Here is an 11,083-nt window from a genome sequence, read left to right on the forward strand (position 1 = left end):
GGGATCAAACCTCGGACCTCTGAGGTGAAGTCCGAGTGTCTAACCAACTTATTAATATTATTATTATTATTATTATTATTATTATTATTATTATTATAAAAAAACATTTCTGTGTTGAAATGTTGTCACAGGCTTATACTGTCCAACATGTCGAAGGCATGTTTGGTTAGAGTTTGATTTTTATTTGATCATTTAGTACAGTACAGAGTAGCTGTCGGGGTTTCCCTTCATGCTAGTTACGCTACTGTAAATACCAAGTGATCATGAATGCAAACATTCAACAAAGTGTAGTAAAAAAGTTGTGTAGTCGTGAACGAGTCTGATGGCAAGGGAGTGAGGCTTGCGCGATTCCACCAGCGCGTGGCGTGCCAGTAATCCAACGTCTAAAGTTATGGGGTTGTGGAATAATGAATAATAAAGGCAAAAGCTAAAAGTGTTTTAAAAATGTTACACTATTATATTTTATTATAATTATTTTTAAATATTGGCAAAATGGATAGTGTAGCGACGGCTGAGTGTCTCACGTTGGACTTTGGTCCTTTTGAGACCGTTCATCGCTGGCAACGAATGCCGGAATGTGCTGAATTTGTTGGAGCAAGGTAAGTTTAATACTCTTCACTTTCTTTCCCTGTTTAATTTAAAGAACGCAGAAAAATAAAAATGAGATTCATGAAATTCTCGAGAGATTTTAATGCACTTCGAAAGGACTTTTCGGTCATCTGCGTCTCTATTCGAATATAAGAAATATACGCTTATAACTTCGAGCATAACCTATAAATTGGAGGTAATTCAAGGATGTCTTAAAACTTCTGCAAACGCCTTACATTATCTTAAAAAGTCAAAACTCTTTTTGTTTCCTAACAATCACTACAAATAACAATCTACAAGTGCACCTAGCATATGCATACCGTTAGTAGCATGAAATTTGTATAGTGAAACTTGGTCAATATTTTGTTTTGATATTGTTGTCCTGAAAGAAAGTGACAGCTGATATCATATTGAAGTTTCAATAATAATTAAAAAATGAAAAATATTGTTGCACCTTACCAATTTTAATTGCGTACATGTCGACACTGATTGTAAATTTTTATCAATTCATTAGACCGATACAAGTCACATCACTCATAAAACTATAAAAAAATAAGTTCATTGTTTCCTTAATTTTTCGTCCATAAGATTCATATTTTTACAAATAAGAGCTTTACATTTTTTAATAATTATACAAATTCAGGTAGCAATTATACAGTTCGATATTAAGTCTTTAGATTAACTCAAAAGTAATGTCATCCATTAAGTACTAGAAGATTATAATTACAAATTAAATTCTTTGAAATTTTTTTTCGCGAATAATTTAAATTTAATAATATGGGTAAAGTTCAACAATTTTGAAATGTGTATATATGTGTAAATTGTCAATCATTTGAGGTTAGTCACAATTTTACTTTTTATAGAAAGTAAAAATGTTTTAAATTAAACATTTTGTCATTATTTTCCGATAAAAATATTGAAGCTTCACATTGGATGCCTTACTATCTGATCTTATTTAAAGTTTACAAAATTAAAAAAAATGTAATCTTCATTCGTTCACATCAAACACATTCCGTTCGCGGCTTGAAATTGGTTCGCAGAGATGTTGTTGCTGCTTTATTCCTGTGTCTTAAAATGATTCGTTTCATTAGTTAAAGTCTAGAAAAATGTTATTGCGAAATAAAATCATGTTCAATTGATAATATATGAAGTTCTTTGGTATCAATTTAAAATTTTTGAAATTGTACAACAAAATTAAATTCATAATTAGAAACTGATATTTTTTAATTAAATATATTTAAAGTTTTATTTAGGTTCTTTAATTTTCTTATTCAGTTACTAAGTTCTTCATATTTGATGAAGTGAAATGCTTGAAATAAAGAAGAAGCCTTTAACTTCTGATATATGTTCTTGTTTAGTTGACTAAGCATTGAACTTTCAAGAACGATGAAAGAACCGAATGCGAGAGAACGGCACATGTTCTATGGCTTAATGTCTGTTTAATATTTTAACGTATATTTTTTAAACCAACAATAATTTTAAAAAATTATGCAAACATTTTTTAAGAAACATAATTCTTTTTTTAATCATTCCTGTGTCATTTTGTTGCATCATTTTATTTTTATTATATGTTGATTTAACAAATGTACTTTCTGATATTACTTCCAGTAACAAAATTAAATTTCTAAAGTTTATTACAATTCTAATTTAATAATTGCAAACGTTAATGGTCTCTTTAACCTTCTTATTTTATGATATTAAAAATTGTCAGAATGTTTTCAAATATTATCAAAGTTGTATGACTTTCCACTTTTTAAATCTGTCCAAATGTAAATTTAGAAATATTGAATCTTAATTCTTGATCATTTTCAGATTGAAACCTTCAAGATTAAATTAAATCATGCCAGAATTGTTTAATATTAGGTTCAAATTGAAAGCAATTAAAATAGTATAATTTTATATTGAAACCTTAAAAAATGATGTATCTTATTTAAAAATTTTCAAAATTTTATCGTTTGAAAGCAATTATATTTTCACTATAAAATATGAAATTTTTGTAATAATTTTCCTGTAATAATTTCCTATAATCGCGAAAAAATTATATTTTGTCATAAAAGCCATACAACATTATTTTAGAAGTTAATAAAAATAAAAGGTACATTGATTAGTGCCAATCTTAGAGAGAAATGTTTTAAAACGTTAATCAACTTAAATATATAGCAAAAACTCTCATTTCCCTACATAGGATTGGTATTCGAAGGTAAATAAATGGAGTTTATGCTTAAAATGAGCCTCTAATATCATCGAACATTAAAAACATCATTTAAAATTAAATACAATATTAAAAGTGTGCTTTTTAGCTTGAATTCACTTTTGAAATTAAGCAATTCAAAATAAAAAACGTAATAATTGAAAAATTCTTCATTCAAAGCATTTGATATTAATAAAACTGTAAATGAGGAATGCTTAAATTGTACAATTTCCAAAGACTTGCAAGCTGGAGAAATGTGTATTCTTATGCTTAGCAATTTAGAAATTTTCACTACTAAGTATTTAAAACTGAGAAAAATTCAATTTTACAAACTTAAAAGTGGACCATTTTTTAAATTCCACAGCATTTAGACTGCAAATTTTGGAATTTGAATTGGTGATAAATTGTAAAATAACGAATTCACAATTTAGACTTTAGAGCTTTCAAAGCATGAAAACTAAAAATTTAATTTATTATTATTCTTTTAATCAAGAGTTTTATATTTAGAGTAATGAAAATTTTGTAGATTCAAAATGAAACTTAAAAAGTTGTACACACAAAATTAAAACGCTTAGGATTAAATATTTTTTTATTTAGATTAGATATCTTGAAAATTGATAACCTAAATTTCAAATATACAAAACTGAAATGATGATTTTAATTTTCGTAACAACATACAAATTTTTAATCTCCGAATGAAATATACAAAACTAATTTAATACTGATACATATTTTTAATTTAACTAATTCATTTTATACTATCTTTAAATTGAAATCAGTGATAACTTTTTGACGATGTGATCCATGATTTTATCTTAATAACTCAATAATACAATGGAATTATCCAAATATATGTTGATATAAAAATAAAAAGGCTCCTTTATGCGAGAAAAATCAATTGATCTATAATATTAATACCTACTATTGAAGACAAATTTTTCATTAACATAATTCAAAGTTCATGCATGCCACATGATATTCTCTTTAAAATGAATAAAACGTGAACTTGGTACTTACCATATTATTATTAAATATAACTTTAAATTACGTTTCGATTTCTTATTTATCTGTATAACTTTATTCTTCAAGACCTCGAATTTTATTAGACAAAACAGGCATGAATAAATTGCTGAGTTTTTCTACATTATCAATAAAATTACCGACCTATTATCAAGCACTGTTACCAACTCCACAAAATGTTTATGACATGCCCCGTATGTCTTGTTGCAAGATTTGATTCATTTTAATATATTTAGAACGTTTATAAAAACAATTTGTGATACCAGAAGTATAAAGAAATACACTCGCTTATTAAAATGCAATATTTTCGTACTTCAAGTATTTCAAAAAATTATGTAATTTTTTCATTTCTGCCAAAGACATTTCCATCTATTTCCGTCGAAACTATTTTTTCATAATAAGTCTTCTGGCATGTATTTGAAAACAAAAATTTCTTCACGTCACTATCCAAACGAAGGAAGTCATTTTATGCAACAAAAAAACTAATATGAAAATCAACAAAATCGGGTGTTTTTTGTAATTGAGACCATACCCCACTCTCCCATATTTCATGATAGAAACTACGTAGTAATATTTGTAACAGACTTTATTAAAACTGATTTTAAACTAAAATTTTAATCAAATGATATTTTCTCTACATATACTCCGGCGAAGTGAATGAATGAACATTTTCACAAAGGATCTCAGAATATTGATTTCAAAATGGTTTTTATGGATAAATGTCCTGTTTAAAATAAAGTTTTTATCATCTTTGCAATAAGGATATACAGACAATTATCTTTTCAAATACATTTTTTACTATATATTTACAAACATTAGTAGAATAGAGGCAAGCCATTTTTATCTGAAAAGCACTTAATTCAAAGTGTCCTCCTTCAAATTAAAACTGAAAAATGGGTATTTTCAAATTTTAATGTTAAAAAATTAATTTATCAAAATTTCGAAGAATACTAAGAATTGGGTTAGAAATTTCCAAGAATTTTTTTAAGCGATAGTCCAATTGAAAGTGGGCCCTCTGAACTTCAAAATATAAAAATTTGATATGTATTTCAGAAAGTACAAAATCTCAAGACGGCGACCGAGACCCAAAATTACAATCAAAATTATTTGTATAGTGTCAGTAAATACTAACAATATTCTTTCTACAGGCCACGTGCGTCGGAACTGGCACCCGTCTCGTGAGATTTATATCCTTCGTGCTTCCCAAATTCACTTACCGAATTCGAAAAGTTCCCTTTTGACAATCGACATATCGCTCATCGAGTTGCGCCTATGTGCATCGCGTATTTTCGCTCTGGTACTATTTACATAATAACTTCATAAATTATGTGTAAGATAATTTAGTTTTGTTAAAGTTCCATCTCTTCGCAACTATTTCAATCCCCTTTTCAATTTGTTACTGCCCAATTAGTTTTCCAATTAAAATTCTACTGCCATTATTTTTTGCATGAAATTATTATTTTCTACATATCCCTTGTCATAAATCCAATTTTTTCACAGGCGTAGCAAACATACTGTTGTTGCTTATAAAGACGCAATATATGTTTTTGGAGGCGATGATGGAAAGCGAATGTTAAATGACTTGCTCCTTTTTGACGTGAAGGAAAAGTCATGGTGTAGAGCTCTTGCAAACGGTGCCCCACCAGCACCACGATACCACCATTCTGCAGTCGTGCATGATTCGTCCATGTTCGTATTTGGTGGCTATACTGGCGACATCCACTCAAATTCTAATCTCACTAATAAAAATGATTTGTTTGAGTACAAATTTCAAACGGGACAATGGACAGAATGGAAGTTTGTTGGAAAGTAAGAATATTTGTCAAATAAATGAGTTGTGTATCTTCATGTTGTAGTCGGTCGAAATGAATTAAATGTACACATACACTAACAATATTTTTCAAATGGACAGAACGCCTGTTGCAAGATCTGCCCATGGTGCAGCCGTTTATGACAATAAATTGTGGATATTTGCTGGCTACGACGGCAACGCACGCCTAAATGATATGTGGACAATTTCCTTATTGGTAATATTTTATTATTTGTTTAATAATATAGAATTATAGGCAGAAAATGTTAATGCGTATGAATGATAAGTGAAAACAGATCTCATGGCCTTAGGTGAAGTGCCAAGTAATTGAATATCATTTCCTTTATCCCGATTCTTAGCCTGGAGATCTTAGAGTTTGGGAGGAAGTGGTTCAGTCTGGAGATTGTCCACCGACTTGCTGCAACTTTCCAGTGGCAGTAGCTCGTGAATCTATGTTTGTATTTAGTGGGCAGAGTGGTGCTAAGATCACCAACAGTCTCTTCCAGTTTCACTTCCGAGAAAAGAGGTAATAAGACTTGGATTTGTAAATTTGTTTTGCAAAATCAAATGCATAAGAAAGATTAGATGCTCAAATAAGAAAATTGTTATCAAAAGGTGGACGCGAATTTCGGCGGAACACATTTTAAGGGGAGCACCACCTCCACCAGCTCGCCGTTACGGGCATACAATGGTCAGCTTTGATCGTCATCTATACGTATTTGGAGGAACTGCCGATTCAACCTTACCCAACGATCTCCATTGCTATGATCTTGACACACAAACCTGGAACATTGTCTTACCTTCTGCTGATAGTCAGATACCGTCAGGTCGGCTATTCCATGCAGCGGCTGTGATTGGTGAGGCGATGTTCATTTTTGGAGGTACAATCGACAATAATGTTCGATCTGGCGAGACATATCGTTTTCAATTTTCCTCCTATCCTAAATGTACCTTGCACGACGATTTTGGAAGACTCCTGAATAATCGTCTCTTTTGTGACGTTGAATTTATCGTGGGCGAAAGCGAGACGAAAATTCCGGCACATATTGCAATCGTAGTAGCACGATCGCAATTTCTCCGAGCTCGAATAAGGCAGGCTCGCGAACGTCGAGAGAAACACTGCGAAGACATGTTTGGTACCATTGAAGCACTAGTAAAAGATTTGCCTCTCTTAGAAGTGAAGTTAATCGACGCAGTGCCCGAAGCTTTTGAGATGGTGTTAAATTACATATACACAGATCGCATCGATCCTACTAAGCGAATCGAAGATCCTTTAAGCAACCGGATTGTCCTTCTCATGATGGACGTCTACCGACTGGCTGTGCAGTTCAATATGAAACGCCTTGAGCAGCTCTGCGTCCATTACCTTGAAGCCACCATAAGTCACGCTAACGTCTTAGAAGTTTTACACAATGCAGCTCATCTAAAACTCTACTTTATTAAGGAATTCTGTTTGAGTTTTGTGGTGAAGGAAAGCAACTATAATCACATCGTAATGAGCCAGGAATTCGAGACTCTGGATAAGCCTTTGATGGTTGAGATTATCCGACGTCGGCAAATGCCACAAACCAAGAATTTTTCTAAATATTATGAATTAGGCACAGGTATTTTATTCGAAAAACTCCTCAAAATGATTCTTTAATACCTGACCATGCATTTGTTCTTTTGATTTAACATGAACTAATGTTCTTTATTAATTGTGTAGGCACGACATTGGAACAGGACATGGAGGCGTTTTTGAAACATGTTGGACGTGATTTTTGTGATATTACATTAATGTTGGACGGAGTTCCGATTCCAGCGCACAAATCAGTACTTGCTGCTAGGTGTAGCTACTTTGAGGGAATGTTTCGATCATTCATGCCTGAAAATAATACAGTTAATGTAGGTATAATTAGTACAATGGATTTCCTAAAATGTTTAGGATGACCCGATTTGATTATTTCTATCAATTTTTAGATCCAAATTGGAGAAATGATTCCGTCTTCCGAATCCTTCGATTCTCTCCTGAGATATATTTACTATGCTGATGTTGCCATGCCACCAGAAGACTCGTTATACCTGTTTACCACTCCGGTGTTCTACGGTTTCACGAACAATCGACTGCAAGCATTTTGCAAGCAGAACCTAGAGATGAATGTGACGTTTGAAAATGTGATACAAATTCTGGAGGCAGCAGACAGAATGCAGGCTGTCGACATGAAGAAATATGCTTTGAATTTAACAGTGCTCAATTTTAGTAAAGTGCGTGTTTTGATAATTTAGTATTGGTTTGTAGTGAATGTTTAATAAATTCTTATGACTAATTAAGAATAATTTGAAAATGATTCATTTTTTATTTAAACAGGTGGCGCGACTACCCAGATTAAAACAGTTGAATCGGGGTCTTTTGCTGGATATTATAGAAGCCCTTGCTGATGAACAAAGTGAGGCACGAACATGTCAGGATATGGCTAACGACTGCTGACAGATTTCTATCTTGGTCGAACGAAAAAAAAGGTGGAACATGTCTCTCTCGATGGCATTTCAAGTACGTACACTTGTGCAAGCAGATTTAGTGTAAACTCGACATTCGACAATGAACTTTCTTATTAACTTGAACCCTCTTGTTTTCCAGAAGTTTTGGACAGTAAATTTCATTTTGATCCAAAGAACGATTCTCTTCGTAGGCGAAAATTATTTGGATCACTCTGTATTTTGTGCTCCAGCAGAGATGTGAGAATTGTCGCCTTTTCGAAATAAGCTCTCAGGTATAACTAGGCAAGTAAGTCCAGTTGCTAGCGATCACAGATTTACAAGTACGAAGAAAGAAATGCGGATTCTTGAGTAAATAATCAGCAATATTCTGATCGGAAAGAAGAACTTCGTCGAACGCTGTATGCTCTTTCATCAAGTTTCACTTAAAGCATCATTTATCCATCTACCGGCAATGTTGCAGAAATAGAAGCTTCTACTTTCAACACATTTAGAGGTAATCTCAGGAACGTTGTAGGCGAAAATATCAGACCGACTCATATAAATTTGAGTGAATTATATCAGTCTCTATTTGAATGTTTTCGTTTCTAGAAATTGCCCAAAAGATTTGGGTCCATTTTTATATTTTAAATTATTGCGGTCCAACCTTGAGGATTCCGAAACACGAAAGGCAGTTAAGAAAAGTTTAACTGTCATAAAGTCTTCATAAAAGTAATCCTTTTTTACACTACAAATTTTTGTTTATTTATTTACATGCATATATTTATTTGTGACGATCTATTTATTTATATATTCACATATCTGTTGTAATGTGTTTGACATGTTGTCCGTAAGCACGTACGAATCAAGAAATTTAAAATATATTTTGCATATAACATTTTGAAAATAGCTTTGATGCAATCAACACATTTTTGCGACTCCAGGCATATATTATTTTTCAAAATAAAAGTTGCAAACTTTACAAGCAATGAATTCTAAAATAGATTGTTTCATATATTTACGTTATTGAAATTTCAAGCATTTTAAAATAAATTACATGTGTCTGGATCGACTTTGTGTTAAACAATATCCTTAATTTAATTATTACTGCAGTTGGCTGATTTTAGTAATAGATCTTACATACACCATGAATTATATCAATTTTTGGTAGTACTTCTTTTGCATTTTAAACTTATAAAACGAAGATTGCGAATTCTTCATTTTATTTAAATATACAAAAAAAATACTCCAAATAACTTCTTCCCAGGGCTTTAAATTTATTTTTATATGCACAAGGCAAACGTCACTAATTTTTGAAAATCATTTTTAAGCCCTATCCCATTATTTCAGTGGAGTGGCGTGGGTAGCTGAAAATCTCAGATAAGAAAACTATCTGAGAGATCTTTTAAATAAGTACAATAGTTTATTTATAAGTAGTAATAAGTATTATCCAAAATGAATTCAAGTCCAGGGATGTAGTCAGTCAGTTTTATGATACAAATTGTTATAATCGAAGGAAAGTTAATTTAAAGTTAAGAAAATTCAATTTAAAATTGGTGAAAATGTGAAAAATATTCGTAAATTCGTGTTTTAAATGGTAAAAATAATATTATTTACGGCTTACAAAACGCTTGAAGTTAAAGATGCAGAGAATCCAAGTTGATTTACTTACCATTAATACTCCTTAGGCAATCCGACCAGACTTCCTACACAGAACATCCAAGGCGGTGAGATTTGAATCGCACTAGGTACATAATCTGGAATGGGATCCCTTCTAGAAATAATCGATTGGACAAGATTAATAACGATTAAGAGTAATCAGAAGTTGAATCGGTTTAAATGGTTGCTAATTGTGTAAATTGTTTCCAGTCGGATTGAATTGAGTAAATGTACGTGTCTGCAATACGCTCTCTGCAGTTTTCGTTTGTAACACACATGACGCGCACGTGTTTATTGGTTAGATATTAAATTTTGAGTAATTTAACATAATTATAATGTTTAGGCGGTATACCGAATGAAAAGTTAAAAGTATATATGGATTAAAAACATGTAAAAATCATACCGTTTAACGATGTGACAGTGATGTAGTATGATTATTAAGTAGGCAGTTTGATTTAGCAGGTATATTATTGTAAAAAGTTTATTTACTTCTTTTTAAGTTCATATTCTTGAAATTTTGTTTGTTTGACAGAATAAAAAACCGCTTGTGAATAATTATGGCAAAATCAAAATGCTGTATTGAAAACTTAACCCCTAACTCAGAATAATGGATACCCAATTGAAAACGATTGGAAGCATTATACAAGGTAGGATGGCGCCAATGTTTTGAAACTCAGACTAAATAAATTATAGGTAACTCATTGAATTTTTAGTAGACAAACTTATCCAATTCTCTTAAGTTTATTGCAATATAACAATTTTGAATTTATAAATAAGTTTCATTTAAAATTCTTGAAAATTCTGCAATTTTGGTCAAATTTTTTATTTAATTGTCTGAAAAAAGTTTATTTTTTGTCTTTATATCCAGTTGTCATTCTCATAATTTCATCAAATCTTATGTAACCGTATGGACGCTTTTCGACAGTTTAGAATATCAAAAAAGAGAGTTTAATTTTAAATTGTTTAAACTTTGAGTTTGAAATGCTAAAAGTAGGAAATTATTAAGTTTAAATGTAAGCAGTCTAGAAACGTGAATTTTAAAATGCTATTTTTGAAGTCTGCATTTTTAATAATTCAAATCAAATCGAAACAAGATTAAAAATGTATATTTTTCATACTTAAATTTCACATGGTATAATTTTAAAATTAAACAAAGTTAAAGGCTTCTGAATCCATATTGTACAATTTCAAATGTTTTATTAATAAAAAAGTTTCTAGAAGGCTTGTCATTTATATATGTGTGTGTGTGTGTGTGTGTGTGTGAACGGGGTTACATGGCACGGCTGCATGCTCTGTGGTGCGAGAAACACCCGGAGCTATCGCACTTTTCGCAGCAACGTCTGCGAAACCATGCTGAATTA

The 11,083-nt window shown here is 31.3% G+C and overlaps 1 protein-coding gene across 5 annotated transcripts; it reads left to right on the forward strand.

Annotated features, from left to right (window-relative positions):
• The first annotated feature begins 319 nt into the window (after nucleotides 1-319).
• On the forward strand, nucleotides 320-10,076 carry LOC117177005 (leucine-zipper-like transcriptional regulator 1). 5 transcript variants are annotated; one of them, XM_033367451.1, is made up of 10 exons: nucleotides 320-599; nucleotides 5,300-5,608; nucleotides 5,712-5,826; nucleotides 5,969-6,135; nucleotides 6,225-7,213; nucleotides 7,315-7,493; nucleotides 7,569-7,853; nucleotides 7,957-8,139; nucleotides 8,227-8,795; nucleotides 9,752-10,076. In XM_033367451.1, exons 1-8 carry the CDS (start codon nucleotides 493-495, stop codon nucleotides 8,074-8,076), a joined length of 2,271 nt encoding a protein of 756 aa, XP_033223342.1. In that variant the 5' UTR covers nucleotides 320-492; the 3' UTR covers nucleotides 8,077-8,139; nucleotides 8,227-8,795; nucleotides 9,752-10,076. The 5 variants fall into 5 exon arrangements, with proteins under 5 accessions (XP_033223342.1, XP_033223343.1, XP_033223344.1 ...); XM_033367452.1 differs by having other exon boundaries at nucleotides 8,227-8,580; nucleotides 8,676-10,076; XM_033367453.1 differs by having other exon boundaries at nucleotides 8,227-8,580.
• Nucleotides 10,077-11,083: the final 1,007 nt, after the last annotated feature.

The sequence above is a fragment of the Belonocnema kinseyi genome, chromosome 7 (genome assembly GCF_010883055.1).
Source record: "Belonocnema kinseyi isolate 2016_QV_RU_SX_M_011 chromosome 7, B_treatae_v1, whole genome shotgun sequence".
In the NCBI taxonomy this organism is placed as follows: Eukaryota; Metazoa; Arthropoda; class Insecta; order Hymenoptera; family Cynipidae; genus Belonocnema; species Belonocnema kinseyi.